Source organism: Lynx rufus, unplaced genomic scaffold, assembly GCF_022079265.1.
Source record: "Lynx rufus isolate CCGP_SWC_20201006 ecotype Redwood Valley unplaced genomic scaffold, mLynRuf1.p SCAF_4, whole genome shotgun sequence".
NCBI lineage: Eukaryota > Metazoa > Chordata > Mammalia > Carnivora > Felidae > Lynx > Lynx rufus.
Window position 1 is genome coordinate 24,319,128 of NW_025814856.1, and position 20,220 is coordinate 24,339,347.

Genomic DNA, 20,220 nt, shown 5'->3' on the forward strand with positions numbered 1-20,220 from the left:
AAATGTTTAGACTATCCAATTTTAAGAAGTGCCATAAAGCTACAAGAATCAAGGCTATGTAATATCAATGGAAGGATAGTCATTTGCAAAGCAAAAACTCGATAAAGGACTTGCTTCTATAATATATAAAGAGCTCTCAGAACTCAATATTGAGAACACAAATAACCCTATGAAAATGGGCAAAATATTTGAACAAACACTTCACAAAAGTAGATATGAGGATGGCCAATAAAGAACATGAAAAGAATCTCAACATTATTAGTAATTAGGGAAATACAGTGAAAACCGCTATCAGATATGGTGACAAGCCTACCAGTATCATGAGAGAGGGAGAAACAGCTAAACAATACCATGTGTTTTTGAGGACATAGAGTAACTGAGATTTACTCCTGGGAATATAAAATGATACAATCATATGGAAAATAATTGAGAAGTTTTTTATAAAGCTAAATGTACCCCATCAATTGTACTAATTTACCCAAAAGAAATGAAAATACAGATCTATGCTAAGACTTGCATGTGAATGTTTACAGCAACTTCGGTTATAAGCCCATCAACATGTGAATGCATAAACAAATTTTGGTATATTCATATCATAGAATACTATTCATCAACAAAATGCTGATGGATATATACATTCATACATGTATCTACATCCATATACTCCAATAAGAATGTACAATTGGTATATATGACAACCTGAATATTAAAAATGTTGTGATGAGGGAAAGTAGCCAAACACAAAAGAATACATATTACTTTGTTCCAGCTATATGAAACTCTAGAAAAGTAAAACCTAAGCTATAGCAACAGAAAAAAGAATAAACTGGAGCCAATGGCAGGATGGGGAGTAGGTGAAGGTATTGACTGGGAAGGAGCACAAGGGAATCTTTTGGAATAATGGAAAAGTTTTACATCTTTACTGTGGTTGTGGTTACATGAGTGTAAATGTTTTTCCAAAGTCAGTGAGCAGTACACTTAAGATGGGTTCTTTTGCATGTATGTAAATTATACCTCATTAATATGATTCAAAGCGAAAAATAAATCTTTGCCTAGTCCGGTAGATTGCAAACCAAATGCTGACAGACTAGACATCCCTGACTCAGTCACTTGTACTGCCACTTGATATCTCATAGGAGACTCCAGTTTAACACGTGCAAACTGGAATTCCTGGTGTTCTCTCTCAGTCATGCTTCTCCTTCAGCACCGGCTATTCAAGCTCCACATTGCAGCTAGGCCATCTTGTAACTAAAGTTTTTACTGAGATAATTGTGAATTTACCTGCAGTTGTAACAAATAATACAAAGAGTTGGCCATTCACCTAGTTTACCCCAATGGTAACATTTTGTAAAACTATAGAATAGTACATAACCAGGATATTCACATTGATATCATATGCCAATCTTACTCAGATTTTCCCAGTTTAACTTACACTTAATTGGATGTGTGTGATGCCAGTGTTTTTTTTTTGTTTGTTTGTTTTTAAGTCTTACAGGTTCCTGGGGCTCTGTTAACTTCTTTCTATTTTCTCTCTATGGTTCGGGTAAATTCTTTTGATCTTCCGTAGAGTTTCTGATCCTATTGTCTATCATCTCCACTTTACTATCAAGCCAAAAGCATTTTTTTTGTTTAACTTCTTTGTATTTTCGCGTTCTATACTTTCTACTTGATAACTTTTCATGTTAAGTTCTATTTCTTTGCTGAGATTTTTCTGTTTTTAAAATTTGTTTCAAGAGAATTTGCAATAGATTTTTGAAGCATTTTTATGATGGCTGATTTAAAATCCTGGTCAGATGTTGCCAGTATTTGACATATTGATTGATGTTGGCATCAACTGATTGCTTTTCTTAAGTTGTAATTTTCCTGGCTTTTGGTATGATAGGTGATTGTTTTATTGTATCCTAAGCATTCTTTTTTTAAAATTATGTTGGGAGGATAGGTGCTATTTAAATATTTTATTTTAGCAGGCAATGACTCTAGGTTTAGCATGCAGGTCTTCACCCAATTTGGGGGGCTGTGGTTCCAAAGGCAGGTTAATTTTCTGAGTGATAAAATTTCTGGAGCTGATGGGGCTCCCACTGGTTCTTGCTGGTGCTGAAGAGGCGGAGGGTGTTTCCCAGGCTGGACCACCAGGTGTCTCTGAGTGGAGGAGGTGAGTCTAAGGCCCATGGGAACAAAGACGCTTCCTGGGCTGGCCACTTGTTGCAGCAGAGTCCCTCTTGCCAGTGCTACCTGGTTACTCTAGTATCTCTTGGTGGGGGAGGGTTGCCTCAGACGTGGTGGGAAAGGAATGCCTTCCTGGCACTTACTGTTAGGGCTCCCGATTGGTCCCTATTGCAGGTAGTGCTGAGTTCACCCGGTGTTGACAGAGGGACTTCAACACCCTCTGTCTGTTTGATCTGGAGGTGGACTGAACCTACCTGGGCTGCTTCCCATTCCTGCGTCAGGAAATGCTGGCGTGGGTCACCTTCAGTTGAGTGGAAGACACCCTGTCACTGTGTTGTTCCTCCAGTTCTGAGGTCCAAAACCAGTTCACCTTTCTATTACTACCCTTCAGTGTTCTCCTGTGGTTGCCTCTTGTGTTATTTTCAGGGTTTATTGTTGTACTTAGTAGGGGATAACAGGGAGGAATGATTCTATATCATCTTATCTCAACAGAAATCTGGTTAATCTTTTATTTTGTTACTTTTAAAATGTTTATTAATTTATTTATTTTGGAGGGGGCAGAGAGAGGGAGAAAGAGAATCCCAATTAGGCTCAGCGCTGTCAGCACAGAGCCCAATGCGGTGCTCGATCTCACAAATCATGAGATCATGACCTGAGCTGAAATCAAGAGTCAGACACTTAACGTACTGAACCACCCAGGTGCCTCTTATTATTTTTAATTGTGGTAAAAAACACAGAACATAAGCTTTACTGTCTTAACCATTTTCAAGTGTGCAGGTCAGTAGTGTTAAGTATATTTATGTCATTGTACAACAGAGCTCTAAAACTTTTTCATTTTGCAAAACTAAAACTCTATGCCCATTAAACAACAACTTCCACTTCCCTCTCCCCCTAGCTCCTGGGTACCAACATTCTATTTTCTGTTTCTATGAATTTCTATGAATTTCTCAATACCTTGTATAAGTGGAATCATGTAGTATCTGTCTTTTTGTGGCTGGCATAGCTCATTTAGTATAATGTCCTCAAGTTTATCTATGTTGTAGCATGTGACAGGATTTCTTTCCTTTGTAAGGCTGAATAACATTGTGTATATATACCACATTTTGTTTATCCACTCGTCTATAGACTTGGGTTCCTTCCACTTCTTGGCTATTGTTAATAATGCTACAGTGAACGTGGTTGTGGTATCACTACCTCTTCAAGACTCTGCTTTCAATTCTTTTGTATATATACCCAAAGTGTGGGATTGCTGGAACATATGGAAATTCTATTTTAATTTTTTTGAGGAACCACCTTACTGTTTTCCATAGCAGCTGCACCATTTTACATCCCCACCAACAGTGCAGAAGTGTTTCAATTTCTCCACATCCTTACTAATATCTTTTTGTTTTTTTTTTAAATAATAGACATCCTAATGTTATCATTGAGGTTTTGAACTGCATTTCTCTACTAATTAGAGATACTGAGCATCTTTTTATATGCTGTTTGTTATAGTCTTTTTAATTCCAGATTTATAATAGGTGAATAGTGGCATCTCATTGTGGTACTAACTTTCATTCACCTCATGACTAGTGATGTTGAGTATTTTTAATGTGCTTATTTGCCATGTATATATCTTTTTTGTCAAGTGTCTGTGAAAATCTTTGGTCCATTTTTATTTATTGTTTTTTAGTCCATTTAAAAATTTTAATTCCAGTACAGCATTCAATGTTTCCGGTATAGAATACAGTGATTCAACAATTCTATATATTACTCGAGCTCATTGATAAGTATACTCTTAATCTCCTTCATTTATTTCACCCATCCCCTGCCAACCTCCTCTTTGGTAATCATTTGTGTGTTCTCTATAGTTAAGAATCTATTTTTTTGATTTGTCTCCTTTTTTCCACTTTGTTTGGTTTGTTTCTTAAATTCTACATATGAGTGAAATCATATGGTTTCTCTGATTGACTTATTTCAGTTAACATTATACTCTCTAGCTCTATCCATGTTTTTGAGACAGAGAGACAGACAGACAAGGTAGAGAGAGAGGGAGACACAGAATCTGAAGCAGGCTCCAGGCTCTGAGCTGTCAGCACAGAGCCTGATGTGGGGCTTGAACCCATGAACTGTGAGATCGCGACCTGAGCCAGAGTCACACGCTTAACTGACCGAGCTACCCAGGCACCCCCCCAAATACTTCTTTTAATATTGGGATGATCATGTGTTCCCCACCTTTTTTCTTTTTTTAACGTGATGAATTATATTGACTAATTTTGGATGTGAAATTAACCATTAGTATCATTTTCCTTCTGCCTCAAGGACTTCTTTTAACATTTCTTGTAGTTTTGGTCTCCTGGTAAGGTACTCTTACAGTTTTTTTATGTTAGAAAATAACTTTGCTTTTAAAAGATATATTCACTGGGTATGGAATTCCATGTTCAGTTATATTTCTTTCAGTAATTTAAAGATATAACTCAGTGTGTTCTTGCTTGCCTTGTTTCCAATAAGAAATCTTTTGTCATCCTTAGCTTTGCTCCTTTGTATGTACCATGTCTTTCTACTGGCTACTTTTTAACATTTTCTCTTTATCACTGTTTTTTTTTTTTTTTTAAGGTTTTATTTTTACACCCAATGTGGGACTTGAACTTAAAACTCTGAGATCAAGAGTCACATGCTCTACCAACTGAGCCAGTCAGGCACCCTTTATCACTGGTTTTGAACAAGTTGATTATGTTATGCCTTGGGGTAGTTCTATTGTTTCTTATGTATGGGGTTTTGAGCTTCTTGGATCTGTAGGGTAATAGTTTTCATCAAGTTTAGAAAAGTGTTTACAATTATTTCTTCAAATATTTCTTCTGTCTCCTGTCTCCATTCCTTTAGAGACTCCAATTACATGCACATTAGGGTACTTAAATTTGTCTTGTGACATACGGGTAGTATTTTTATTTAAAAAATTATCTTTTTTTTTCCTGTAAGGCATAATCTGCTATTATTCCCATCCAGTGTATCTTTCATCTCATACATGGTGGTTTGCATCTCTAGAAGTTAGATTTGGGTCTTTCTTCATATTTTTCATTTCTCCACTTAACATTAAAAATATGGAACACAGCTATAACTTGTGATGCACCTACATCTATGTTACTTCTGGGTTAGTTTTAATTTTTTTTTCCTCCCTCTTCACTATGGGTTGCCCTTTCCTGCAGGGCTTGTAGCCCTCAATTAGATGTCAGACACTGTGAATTTTACCCTGTTAGATGCTGGATAATTTTGTATTCGTATAAACAATTGAGTTTTGTTCTGATATGCAGTTAAGTTACTTGGAAATGGTTTGATCCTTTTTAGCCTTTCTTTTAAGACTTGTTAGGCGCAAACCAGGCTAGTGTTTAGTGTAGAGGTAATTATTCCCCACTACTGAAAGTAGGCCCTTCTGAGTACTTTACCCAATTATGATATTCTTCTGGTGTGGTTTGTGGGAATAGGCACTATTCCCAGCACTGTGTGAGTTCCCTCTAATCCTTTTGGATAGTTTCCCCCACCCTTGGGTAGTTTCTTCACGTGTGTGCACTCATCAGTACTCAGCTGAGCACCTGAGTGTGTCCCTCTATAGACCATCATGGTTCTCTCTCCAGGCATTGCTATCTTCTCTGTAGCGTAGCTGCTTTGGTCTCCCAGAATTCTTAGCTATATCTCTTCCACTCAGTGAGTTCACTGGACTCAGTCTGGGTTTCCACTCTCTGCACTGCTGCCTGAAAACCTTCTCAAGGCCATAGCTGGAGCAATCACAGGGCTCAGTCATTTGCTCTCTCTCTCAGGGCCATTGTTCTTCAATATCTGATGTTCAGCATCTTTAAAGCCACAGTTTCATATACGCTGCCTTTTTCTTGTTGTTTCAGGTGAAAAGGTAAAACTATCCTTCTTAGTCCAGAATGGCTAGAACTCAATCCTTTAAGGAGATTTATACGATAAGAAGAGTATTTCCTATTTTCCCCACATAGTTGCTTTTTCAGGGCTTTTCTTTCTGTTGCATGGATCCATACTTCCATCCAGTATCATTTTTCTCGCTTGAAAGAAGGTTCTTTAACATTTCTTGTAGTATAGGTCTGTTGGTTATGAAGTCTTTTGGCTTTGGGATGTGGCATGCCTGAAAAAGTCCTTGTTTATTTTGTCTTTGTTTTTGAAAGATATTTTCCTGTTTCTTCTCATAAAACAATCCACTGCAATAATAAGAAACAGAAACACAAAATCCAACTTTGATGAGTCCACAAGATCTTTGTATCCTTGAACCACAACATACGAAAATACAATGCAGATGTGGAATAACAGTGACAACAGTGACGATAGCACATGTAGTATAATGTTTATTATGTCAGCCACCAGTATCCGTCAGGGGCTTAGCAGGCTCAGCAGCAGATTCAAATTAGGTTAATTCAAGGAGGATTTCATAAAGGGACTTTATGCAATTGTGAGCAGGGTATAAGAATAATGCAGTCTCCTAGGGCTAGTGACAGTAGGGTTGTTACCATCCTAGGCTGGCAGGCTTATGGGAACTCAGAGAGGACTCCTTGAGAGGAGCTGTGACTTCCTGTCAAGACATGCAGTCAGGCCAAGTCAATTCTTTGAGAGACCTGAGGGCATAAATACTCCAACTTCACTTGCTTCCCTCCCTGATATCATGTGAGAACTCCCCTTTGGCCAGAAATACAAGGAAGAGAGCTCATTGATGAAGTACACACAGATTTCACAGGCACAGAAGGATCAGGGCAGAGAGTGGTTTTGGAGAGGTAAATGAAGATATCTGGCATTACCTTCTTGGACATTTAAGCTCCTTTTCTCCTCCCTCAAATCCCATATATTACTATTATTATTGCCAGATTAACAAACAATGCAAGAAGAAAAACTCAACAAAACTATGATGTCCTGAGTTTACAGTAGTTATTGCCTTCACTAAACAAGAACAAGTTGGTCTAAGAATAGGAATGATGATGGAAAAAGGGGGGAAAATTAGCAATAAAAACTGTGATTGGAGCACCTGCTGGCTCAGTCAGTAGAGCATGTGACTTTGATCTTGGGGTTGTGAGTTCAAGCCCTACACTGGGTGTAGAGATTACTTAAAAATAAAATCTTTCAACGTTTATTTATTTTTGGGACAGAGAGAGACAGAGCATGAACGGGGGAGGGGCAGAGAGAGAGGGAGACACAGAATCGGAAACAGGCTCCAGGCTCTGAGCCATCAGCCCAGAGCCTGACGCGGGGTTCGAACTCACGGACCGCGAGATCGTGACCTGGCTGAAGTCGGACGCTTAACCGACTGCGCCACCCAGGCGCCCCTAAAAATAAAATCTTAAAAGAAACAAAGCCTGTGATAGTTAACCATTTCCCCAAATTAATAGAAGGGTTAGAAGATAACAGTAAGTAAGTTTCCCTGAGACAGAACAAAATATAAGGAAATAAAAAGTAGGAATAAAGAGATAAGAACATTGAAAAACAATCAGGAGTAGAGACCAAATCCACGAGGTTCAACATCTCTCTTTCTGGAGTTCCTGAAAGAAAAAACAGATAATTGCGGGAAGGAAAATGCCAAAGAAAAAAAAAATCTAAAAAAATACTCCTGATTTGCTGGATTAAGAAGACCACTCACCCCCCCTTTGAAGTGTGCAGTACAGTGAAAAAGGCCAACATCATATTTTTGAGAAATATCATAACACCAGGTGTAAATTTAAAAGTGAGTATTGCCATTTGCAACTATGTGGATGGAACTGGAGGGTATTATGCTAAGTGAAATTAGTCAGAGAAAGACAAAAATCATATGACTTCACTCATATGAGGACTTTAAGAGACAAAACAGATGAACATAAGGAAAGGAAACAAAAATAATATAAAAACAGGGAGGGGGACAAAACAGAAGAGACTCATAAATATGGAGAACAAACTGAGGGTTACTGGAGGGGTTGTGGGAGGGGGGATGGGCTAAATGGGTAAGGCGCATTAAGGAATCTACTCCTGAAGTCATTGTTTCACTATATGCTAACTAATTTGGATGTAAATTTTAAAAAATAAAAAATAAAATTAAGGGGCGCCTGGGTGGCTAGGTCGGTTAAGCGTCCGACTTCGGCTCAGGTCACGATCTCGCAGTCCGTGAGTTCGAGCCCCGCGTCGGGCTCTGGGCTGATGGCTCAGAGCCTGGAGCTTGCTTCCGATTCTGTGTCTCCCTCTCTCTCTGCCCCTCCCTCGTTCATGCTCTGTCTCTCTCTCTGTCTCAAAAATAAATAAACATTAAAAAAAATAAAAAATAAATAAAAAAAATAAAATTAAAAAAAGTGAATTTTAAATAACAATAACGAAAACTATTAGCTCTTACTAATTTCCAAAGTGATTTCACATTCACAGTCTCACTTTTTAAAGTGTTCACAGATATGAAAATAGATACACTGAATACAATACCTTCAGGGTGATATTCTTCAAACCATTCACAGATGAGTAGCACAGGTCATTAATATTTAGGTGTGTTTGTGTGTGAATACATATGTATAAATGGACAAGTTATTTAGAATGCATGTGCAGTTTCCTGAACTAGATGATCAGTTCTCAGATACAGAGCACGGTTTCTAATTCCTTGCTATGCGGACCAGGTCAGTTAAAGAAGTGCTTAGTCTGGGGCACCTGGGTGGCTCAATTGGTTGTGTCCAACTTCAGCTCAGGTCATGATCTCGCGGTTTGTGTGTGGGTTTGAGACCCACATTGGGCTCTGTGCTCACAGCTCGGAGCCTGGAGCCTGCTTCAGATTCTGTGTTTCCCTCTCTCTCTGCTCCTGCCTCGCTCACCCTCTGTCTCTGAAAAATAAATGCACATTAAAAAAAAAAAAGAAGTGCTTATCTGGGTGGATCTACATAGCTGACTGATGTGCCAACCAAGCCTGGAGGAAGGAGCTGGGATACAAGGAACAGTGATTGTTTTGCAGCTTGTTTGTGTAAAGACCCTGTAGGTGCCGTGAATATAGTCACCTTTTCTCATTATGTGTTCCTATGGGCAAGGTTTTAAATCTTCATGATCTTCACATTTCTTCCGGTGGGTTTGGGCTTGATTCACCTTCTTCAAATTCCCTTCTGATACCATAATTCTAGCATTCTGTCAACAAACAGAATAGTATGAGTTAAATGAATCAACTACATCAGTGAGAAGTGGGGGGGGGTGTGGTTCAGTGGGGGGTTTTCCACAAGGCCAAGGGGAGCCGGGTAGGGGAAATGGCCCAAGTAGAATTGTGTAACCAAATCTCCTCAAAAGTCCTCAGGCTTTTGAAGAATTAGTTAAAGGTGGACATAGAATGTAAATGGAAAGTCGAACAGCTCGTCCACCAAGACAGTGGGCTGCAGTTTCCTGTACCCACTGAGACTTTGTGAAAACAACAGTGTTGTAATGACGAGTTTTGCATTCCCAGCTGCTAGAGACGGTGCCAGGAATGGAAATGAAAGCAGCCAGTGGTGGTGACCACAACCCAGAAGCTGAAACCACACTCTAATTTTGCACAAAATTGCTAGTTCTGACTCTTCTTTGCTTATGACTTTTCATTTCAACTGCAAGGATTACATTTAGTTATGTGTAAAATAACATCTTGAGAATAGACCGAAGAAAACCATTTAGCTCCCAGTCATTTGTACTAACCCACAGCATGTCAGTACATTTTCTAATACACTGCTAGGGACACACCCTCCAATATCAAAGTCAGTACAATCATGGGAATGAGAAGTGGAGGGAATACCCAAAGAGGCATAGAAGAAGGACAAGGAGGATGAAAAGGAAGGAGAAAGATGAAGAGAATGAGGAGGAATGAGTTTTTATTTGGGCAAAAAAATTGGACTTACATTCATGTGAATATCTTGAGTAATCTTGGAATTAACAATATGTCAAAGAAAATGGTGGGAGCTTGTTATAAAGGTGAGACTAAGCACCAGCTCTGTTGGGCCACCTTACTACTGAGAATGGATGACCCATAGCTTCAAATTGTTTAGCCCTTTCATCTAAAGACTACTTTTTGTAGGAATAAAACTAATCATTTTAATTAAAGAAAAAGTGGCTTGAATTTCCAGTAAGAATTTCAAAGTGGAATTTGCCTTCTACTATTTGGCCTCAAGTTTCTCAATGGTCACCTATCCTAGTAATGAGTTTCAACACTTTAAAAAAAAATTTTTTTTTAATCTTCATTTATTTTTGAGACAGAGAGAGACAGAGTATGAACGGGGCGGGGGGGTCAGAGAGAGGGAGACACAGAACCTGAAACAGGCTCCAGGCTCTGAGCTGTCAGCACACAGCCTGACGCGGGGCTCAAACTCACAGACCGCGAGATCACAACCTGAGCTGAAGTCGGATGCTTAACCGACTGAGCCACCCAGGCGCCCCAACACTTTTTTTTTAAGTTTATTTATTTATTTTGGAGGTAGGGAGGGGCAGAGAGAGAAGGAGGGAGAGAATCCCAAGCAGGCTCTGAATGGTCAGTGCAGAGCCCAACGTGGGGCTCCATCCCATGAACCATGAAATCATGACCTGAGCTGAAATAAAGAGCTGATGCTTAACTAACTGAGCCACCCAGGCGCCCCTCAACACTTTTTTTCCTGTAACAATTATGACTTATCCCTTGACTTTACATGCAGTACAGATTGAAGACACAGTTGTTAAACATGAATAAATGAATTAAGCGAATGAGTAGGGAATGCTTGAAAAAAACAGATCTTAGAAATAGGACTTCTACAAAAGTTTTGATAGATCAAATCAGAACATTTATTTTATCCTGCACCCTATTTTAAAGTTAGTATTTGGGCAGAACAAGCAAACATTTCAGAAAGAACCTCCCAGGAAGATAGCTGAAATTTGACATTTGTAGGACACACACTATACACAGAGAGAATGACATTTTAATGTAATTTATTTGAAATGCTTCCAGAAAAGTTTAAGGCCTTTATACAAAAACATTCATTTCATCAAAACATTCACTTTCTTCCCATAGGCCAGCACTTAACAGACCTCTTGCCTCAACCCACTGGCCAAAGTGGCCGAGGGCTCCTGCAGAGAATGATTCACTCTTTCCCCCATCATCAAGCAACAGGTTCTCAGCTTCCGTCTGCTTCTATCTGCAGCAGTTCATTCACTTGCTAAATCAATAACAATTTGAGAACAAAAGCAATTTTAAATAAACTTGTAATAGAAAAAAAAATTCACCATGTTTAAAATCTATAAATACAGAAATCTGTTTTACAGGGTATAATTGACCACAATATTTTTTTTCATTTTTGAAAAATAAGTAATATTACCTTGTTTTTATAATGATACATCTTGTCACACAGCTTCTTTGAATGCACATATTAGATGTACATCATAAAATGACTACACAGCGTTTACTGCTTTCTGTAAACTCGAAAGACACAGAAGATTAAAAAAAACTTTTTGGCAATAATTTAGAATCATTACTACTAGTGCTGGTGTGGGAATAATTTTGCACAGGTCATCCTTAATATTTACACTCACAGGGAGCTTTTCTGTGTATTCAGTTAGCTTTTTTTAAGATCTGCAATCTACCCTGCACTGTAAGCCAAAGCTGGACAAAGAGGTTACTAATTTCGCTAATTGATTCTAATTAATCAGAGTTAATTAAAATTGGCCTTTGGAGAATGTAATTATGGCTCTGATCACAGCACAGGGCCAAGGTGGCAAAGTGATGACCCAAAAGCAGAACAGGAAAACCCAAGGCTCTGGCCTTTCTCAGAAGGGCACTAGACCTGGCTTTTCTCTTAATGTTTCCTGTAAGAGGTCATGATGAAGCACTTCTTCCAAATTCTTCTTCTCATATGTTTCTGTGAACAGAGGCACGGACTCTCCTGCAGTCTCTTGCTCAATGCTCCAAAATATGAGTAGGGCTTGGCAGATGAAACAAAACGAAGATGGGCCTTCTCATTATTCTGTCAGATATTCCCAAACCTTTCGAGTTCTATTCTGGTGTTTTAGGCTAGAAATGGCTCTCTACGGCAAGCCAACAACTTTGACAGAGACACACTCCCTCCTCCCGGTGCAACTGCATTTCAGTTCAAGATTCAGAGCTGACGGCTGCTTTTGTGCTGGTCCTTTTAAGGTCAGACACTATTCCACGTCCTAATAGATTATTGCATCAAATATGCACTGGATGACATTGCAAGGTCCACACAGTGCTTCTTGCTTTGCAAAATTAAGGATCCAGGATCCCCAGGGATGTTTTCATGCTTTCTGGTTGGATAACATTGAACCAAGTTCACTGTAAGGATTGATCTTTTCCCATTTTCCTTCGAATACCATCATGATACACAAGTGACTTCCTCATGCCCTTTTTGCAAGGCCCTGTATACTCCATGCCTTCAGCTACCATGTCAAAGGGCTAGAAAAGCACTATAGAAACATGGAAAGACTCTTTTAAGCAATCTACACGGAACAGTAGTTTAGAGATTCTTTTCTAGTTTTAAAATCCAGCAGGACAATTGAAAGTAACTTGTTCAAGTACCCCTCCATCTATCCAGACACTTGTGGAATACAATACAGGGTAACGGTTGCCACAGATCCCAGCTTACACAGACAGATTGGCAGTTACAGTACTAAGGACAAAGGTACAGATACAAGAAACTGGGTCAACACGGTCACAAAAATATTAAAAAGTGCTTCTCCAAACTGTTCCATGTGTGGAATGCAAATACTGTACAGGTAAGACAAAGGGCTACTTCCAGGAAGTACACACGCTTCTGTCAGACGTTGCTTTCAATGTGCCTGCTGTTCCCACAGGAAGAGTCTGTCTGTTCCATGCGCTCACAGTCTAGGCTGACCTCACTCGTGTCCATACTACAGTCTGACTCACTGTCTGATTGGTCCATCTGCTCAAGTTTTGTTTCTCCCTGTGGCTCCCTGCTCCCGGTGGTGGGATTGAGGAACGGTCCCTCGGAGTCCAGCACCCCAGCCTGCCCGGCAGCACACAGCACTGTTTCTTTGGCTTGACGAATACAGTTGAGCCACTGCTGTTTGTTGAAGGTGTCGTTGGCTTGTAGCGAGTGGGTCTGACTTTGGGATCCGTTTTTGAAACTCACTCTGAAGAAGTTTTTAACTAGAAATGAAAAACATGCATAAGAAAGATCAATGGACAGGCAGCTCCCAGGGCAAAGATAACATATATGGTGACATTAACCCCCTGAACCAGAGCAGACATCATTAATTGATTACAAAATGTGTCCCACTGGTCCGCGACATGGCTCAGCAATACCCTGCAGCCACCATCAATCAACTGGAGTTGACCTGGAGTTGACACCAGTGTAGCTTTCAGTCGCCCTTGAGGCTAGCAAACGGACATCAGCTTAAACCTGGATGTGTGTTAAAATCCCCTGTGAGCTTATTAAAAACATATATGCCGAGACCCTCCCCTTACAGGTTTGGATTCAGTAGGTGTAAGATGAGCCTGGTAATCTGGAATTTCCACAATCGCCCCAAGCTAGAGACTTTTCAAGTTGAAGAAGCTCTTTGCAATATCAAAACATGCCCCAAATCCCCCACATTATAGTACATGTACATGGAGTACCCAAATGATTGAGAAGATATGTAAAGACTTATTATAAATTTCATTTCATTTTAAAATAAAATTACAACTACCTCCACAGGAGCTACGTGCATTTGAAAAATGGTAGTGCGCAACACGGAAGACATTTTATTTAGCTTAACTGGCACATAACGGGCCCCGCATGCCATGGGCAATGCTTGGTTCACAGAAGCGTGTGTGTTCAGTCCCCTTGCACTATCCCTGTAGCCAACAGACTGGGAACCACCACTTTAGATAAATTCAGGCTCCACCCTTTGCTCTTGGGCAGGTGCCTTAAGACCTCTGTGTCTCAGTGTCCTTATTTGTAAAATGGGAGAAACAAAGAGAAGCTACCTTATAAGGTTATCATGAGGCCTAAATGCGATAATACATGTAAGTGCTCATACAACGCCTGGCACATAGTCAGTATTCAAGAAGTAGAAGCTACTACTACATCACCGCCATCACCACTACCACCAGGGTGGGTGGACTGATGAGTAGGTAAGAGGCAGTACAAATAATTATTTTGAAAATATGATGCCAATGTTAACCCAAAACACTCAAATGTCACTTTCTCAAGGAAGACTTCTCTGATCATTTCCTCTAAAGCAACCGGCAACTGTTATCCCTATTTATCCCATGCTGGGGTTTAGTTCTCTGAACAGCACCTGATTATTCATCATTTATCTCCTCTCTTACAATGTAGGCTCCACAGGGGCAAGGGATTTGACTGTTTAGTTGACCAGTGTATACCAGTGCCTCGAACGACACATATAAGACACTCAGTAAACACTGCCATCTTAGCTTCTCTTGGTTAATTTCCTTGTTCATTAAGTCTCAAGTTAGAGAGGTCCATTTGCATAATTACAGATGAATCCTCAACCAGGTGACCATCCTTAAGCCTCTTTAGGGATGAGTCTACTGGCTCAACAAGAGCCAGCAGTAAGCAGCTGGTATCTACATAGGGGCTATCTGGTAGTAAGCATGCTTTTATCCAATGGAAGGAGACAGAGAAGGGGAATTTAAAGAGTCCCTGTTATGTGCAGACAGGTTCACTTGCAGTATCTTAATCCTTATAACAACCCGATAAAGTATGCATACATGCCCATTTTGCAGATGAGAAACTGAGGCTCACAGAGGTTGCACAAGGTTACACAGTCAGTGAGTGATGAGATAGCATTGGAATGTAGTTTGACTCCAAGGTGATGGCTCCTCTCTTTCCCCCAGCCATCCACTCCTTCTGAACCACCACAACCAAACCCATTCAACAGATCAAAACCGACTGCCATCCGTACTTCTCTCATTGTTGCTAAATGCGCCACGCAGGGAGCCACCCAGCCTCACTTCTCCATCCTGCAGGTCTTCCAGTAGGAGGTCCTTTACAGGGATCGGCTGCCGGTACAACTGGTAGCAGAGCCGCTCATTGTGGGTGACGGCTCGAGTGATCACAAGCACTTCTTGGAACAGGAAAACATGAAGTTTCTAGGAGAAAAGAATCCACAGGATTTCTCTAAGCAACGGTCTAGAAATATTAGTGGACTTCTGTGGAGAAGAGGTCCTCAGGTACCAGGTTCACATTGTATTATGAATTTCTAGGCTCAAATCTACCTCCAGAACAGAAGCTGGGCAACTTGGAGGTATTCCCAGATGCACCTAGTGTCTTTCACGGGGGAGTGACTCCCTAGGGCCTACAGACATCTGCAACCAGGAATGGGCGCTTCAGGGACAACATTCACGTTGCAGTTCACAACCTGTGCAGACACACACAGCCTCTTGCTTCCATAAGAAAAAAATAAGAAGGGGGAGTAGAATAAAGGGGGCAATGAAAGAAAAAGAAGCTAGTACCCCCACCCCAGCTTTGGTTTGTAGCACCTAATATAATTCTAAGAGATCACATTGAACAATAGTCTATAAAGGATGCGCCTAGCATATCAAAGCCTAATATTAATCTTTGCTTCCCAAACCCATAAAAACACTTGTTTCTTAAACCACAGAGCTGATTATCAGCTCCATCCAGGCACTCCAACTCAGAACAATGCCGATCCCTGAGGGAACCGGAGCACGCCACCTTAGCCACAGAGAAAGAAAATCAAAGCATTGGTCCTTCTCGGTTATGTTAATCTCGGCTATGTTAACCTCAGTTCTCTGAAGAGGTTGTACTTTAAAGGCTGATGACTGATGGGTGTGTTGTGGGCACAAAGAAAATCTCAAAAATAAAGGCTTGTCTCCAACCACATCATGAAAGCAGTTTTGCTGGGTGGAGCTGGGGTAAATTGGCTCTATTCCATTCCAAGTGTGAGGCTCATCTCACACTTTGGAAATGCTGATGAATTGAAGTGAAAAGATCTACAACTTCAGCAGCTGGGTTCTGGTTTTCCGGTGGAGATATTTGGGAGCACGAACCCAGGTGGAAACTCACATTAGAATCTTGATTTGGGGCAGGGGAAGCACATTCAGCATTATCAGACAATTTTATATTTGGGAGAAAAGATGCATCCCCCCATGCCTACGCTCACAACACACACACACACACACACACACACACACACACACACACACACACACCTGCAGAAATTAAAGCTCAACCACATGTTGGCTGGTGGAAATACAAATGATAATTTTGTACTGGGTGGGAAGAGATTGAGGAGTGGGATTTTGTTTATCAAAAGGATCAAATGTTCATTTAAACAGAGTAAAACAAAAAATAACCAAGTTAAGGACTTATTTTTTTTTGAGGGGGGAATGTAGAAAGAATGTTGAGACTTTTCTTTTGGGGATGGGGAGAGAAGGGGTTGTCATTGTAAACATGATCAGAGATTTTTACAATGTTTCTACTTCAATCAATCCTTCAGCCAAGGTAGGCAATTTGAACGCAGATTGTCTGGAAAATATTTGAAAAACATCCCTTATTTATGAGTGTTCACTGAAAATTCCCCTCCTTAGTCTCAGCTCCTTTTAGTTCTCAAACGATTGAGCTTTTCTCTTGATACAGGACTTAGTTCCTAATGACTTCCATAATTCTGTTGGGAAAAACAACTAAAACAAACCTCCCACCCCAACTACTATCTTTGTTTTAAAAAATCTATTGCTTGAAATATGAACTAGAGTTCATCTTTAATGCCCTAGGCACATCCAACCAGAGAGTCTCAGTCCTTGATTGATGGACAGAAAGAGAATACGCTCTCATCTCAGGAGTGATAAATCTTCCCAACTATTTCCCACAGGGCTTTTGACAAAGAATGTTCAAGAAGTCAGAGTATCAGACATTAGAAGTCCACTGGTGCTTTCTGAAAATCAGCAAGAAGCAGAATGTAGCTTCTAGCAATCAGTAACTCTAGTCAAACAGAAACACTTCATCAAGCAGTGGCCTGTGACCTGTCTTATTACCTCTGTTGCACCAGCAGTTGGATGGATCCCTACTAGCTCTGATAATGGGTGCTTATGACATACACTCAGTGATTTCAAATAACATTTCCAAGCCTGCTTACAAATGCTACTCCATACTCCAGGTCAAAGGTTGTCCTTTGAATCATCAAAGCTTTATTAAGAACTATTCAATCTAGTTTTGGCTTCCCTTCTAAGGGTTGACTAGATACTGAAGATGAAATACAATACAAGTGGAGATTCTCTTTCTCAATGGCTTTCTCAACATTGAATTTAAATATATATTATCTATAATAAAATCTACACATTATATATACATTTTTATGTATAATACATAAAAATTATATACATATTAGCATTAATTTCTATTGCTTATACATAAAAGTAGCCTGATGAGTTAAATGAATTTTGAACTCCCATAAAATTCAAATCCATTCTTTTTTATACAAACATTCATTCATTCATTCACTCACTCATTCACCTAACATTGCTGAGTGCTTAGTACGTGTCAGGTCCCCATAATTGGTGCTGGGGATTAACAAGACACAGTCTCCACCCTAAAAGATTATAGCATAATGGAAGATAGTGACAGACAGATGGATAATTACAACCCATGGCAGTTAAGTGCTCCAGGGAGATCTGTCCAAGTTGCTATGTAGGAGAGGAGGAACAAATTCAATATCTACTCAGGAATAAAAGTCAGGAAATTGGGCAGAGTTAGATATGCAGCCAATAGAGGGTAGGTTATTGTTTTAAAAAAACAAAAACTGGTCTTAAAATAGCAGTCTGTGGATGGGTACCAATCCATACAAACGCAAAGAATTTCTCATAAAGCTAAGAGTTTTAATTTAAGAGCTGTTTTTCTGTTTCCTGCTTTTAACAACCTGTTCAAATCACCCTGGTTTTCTGATATCAAAGTGGGAGGAGATGTTAACTGTTCTGTATTTGTTGTTGAAGGTCATGATCAAACAAAATACAAAGTTGGCAACCCTATGTTGGTTTCCAAAATTCTTCCTGAAAATGTACTGGTTGTGAAATTTTAAAATATGTATATAATCTATACTTTGTGTAATATATATAAATATAAGTTAGAAACACACAACCCATATTATTTATAAATTATATGTGTAATATAGAAATACATATATACAAGGTATATAACTATATATATATATAACTATATATATATAACTATATATATATAAATATATATAGTTATATATATATATATGGGATCCTGTGATATAAAAAACACTGGAAAGCAATTTTTGTCTGAAGATGCTTGATGGGGAAGGCACAGTAACAGGAGGCTTAGCATCAAATGGCTTAAGTGTTGGGGGAGGCCCAGGAGGAGACCACTGAAGAAGAGGAGCCACTCACCACGCCTCGGTTGTTCTTCAGTTCTCCATGACAACACAGCACTCTCGAGCTGTCGATTAGAGAGTCTTTCTGGCCTTCTTCCAAGTAAAGAAGCCGCTCTTTATAATAGCGGCACTCAGATTCCCCGGTCTTGGTGTTGATTTCTGCCACGATTCCCTGAATGATGTTTATCTGTGGAAACAAAGAAGACAGTAGGAGGAAAGTAAGCAAACCATCCACACCAAGAAGTACCAGGGGCTCAGCCTAGAAGGTCACCAAGATAGATTTGCATCTAGTTCTGAGATTCTGTTATCTAACTTGCTGTTTTGGGAAACAGCAAAAATAAATAAAAGCTTTTAATATATTGTGATATCCATCTATACATGTACACACAGATACACATATTCACACATATATATTTATATGCAGGTACAGATATTTGTTTATAAAACTGATGTTGATGCATACTTCTATTTGAGAGGAAGAGATATAAAGTACAGTTTTCAATGTGCAGGACTCATAACTACTGAGCTTTATGTTGCACATTTCCTAAAACATGCTTACAATGTTGAAAACATAGGCATATAAAAACTTCAGCCAAGGAGAAAAAACAAAGCAAATGTAGTAGCCCAAGAAGGGAACATCTTTGGGGATTTGAACTCAGTTTCAAGATCTCTCTACAGGTACTCAATCTAACGTACAAACAGTATTTGCAAATTGGGTGTGAAGAAATGGTTTGGATATCTTTTTAGTGATAAACATAAATGATTTATAAAGGACAGAGAACTAGAAATAGAAAGAAAAGACACTAGGCATCACGATGGGAACCATTTGTCTATATACATACACTCATACCCATGCCCATAGCACATGTAAATAAATTAGGGGTAGAGATTTCAGAGCAATGGTGGATGTACTGTTGTTAATACAGAATGAAACAAAACAAAGCAACAAGAATACAGCACTCATACACAATCAGTGGGCATTTATTTTGATGTGTTGTTGTTCTATCACATGAATATGTCTAAAAGTTAGAAAATGCTAAAAACCAAAGGAACAAAAAATTAGTTGAGTAAAAACTCAATGACACTAATCAAAGGCAAAATGATGACTTCCTCAGCAGGGTCCTCTGTCCTCTAATAGTGAAAAGACCAACAGTCCCATATTTCTCATGGTAGTATTTTTAAAAAGTTTTTATTTAAATTCCAATGAGTTAAGATACTGTGTAATATTAGCTTCAAGTGTACAATGTAGTGTGATTCAACACTTGCATACCACACTTGGTGCTCATCCCAAGTGCCCTCCTTAATCCCCATCACCTATTCAACCTATCCTCCACTCACCTCTCCTGTTTGTTCTCTATAGTTAAGAGTCTGTTTCTTCATTTGTACCTTTCTCTCTCTTTCCCCTTGCTGGTTTGTTTGGTTTCTTAGATTCTACATATGAGAAAATCACATGATATTTGTCTTTCTCAGACTTATTTCCCTTAGCATTATACCCTCTAGCTCCATCCAGGTCATTCCAAATGGCAAGATTTCATTCTTTTTTTGTGGCTGAGTAATAATCTAGTGTGTGCACACACACACACACACACACACACACACACACACCACATGTTCTTTATCCATTCATCAGTTGATGGATGCTTGCTCTGTTTCCATATCTTATCTATTGTAGATAATGCTGCTGTAAACACTGGGGTATATGGGTTCCTTTGAATTTGCATTATTGCATTCTTTGGGTAAATACCTAGT

At 39.4% G+C, this 20,220-nt stretch overlaps 1 protein-coding gene across 2 annotated transcripts in view; it reads right to left on the reverse strand.

Moving 5' to 3' along the window:
• Positions 1–11,047: 11,047 nt before the first annotated feature.
• Positions 11,048–20,220, reverse strand: part of ARHGEF3 (Rho guanine nucleotide exchange factor 3) — a 179,742-nt gene continuing 170,569 nt past the window's right edge. For both annotated transcript variants that reach the window (XM_047094551.1, XM_047094553.1), the window contains 3 exons: positions 18,488–18,658; positions 15,019–15,205; positions 11,048–13,258 (listed from right to left, as the gene is read on the reverse strand). In XM_047094551.1, coding sequence (XP_046950507.1) covers positions 12,906–13,258; positions 15,019–15,205; positions 18,488–18,658 — 711 coding nt within the window. In that variant the 3' untranslated portion in view covers positions 11,048–12,905. The remainder of the gene's footprint in view (positions 13,259–15,018; positions 15,206–18,487; positions 18,659–20,220) is intronic.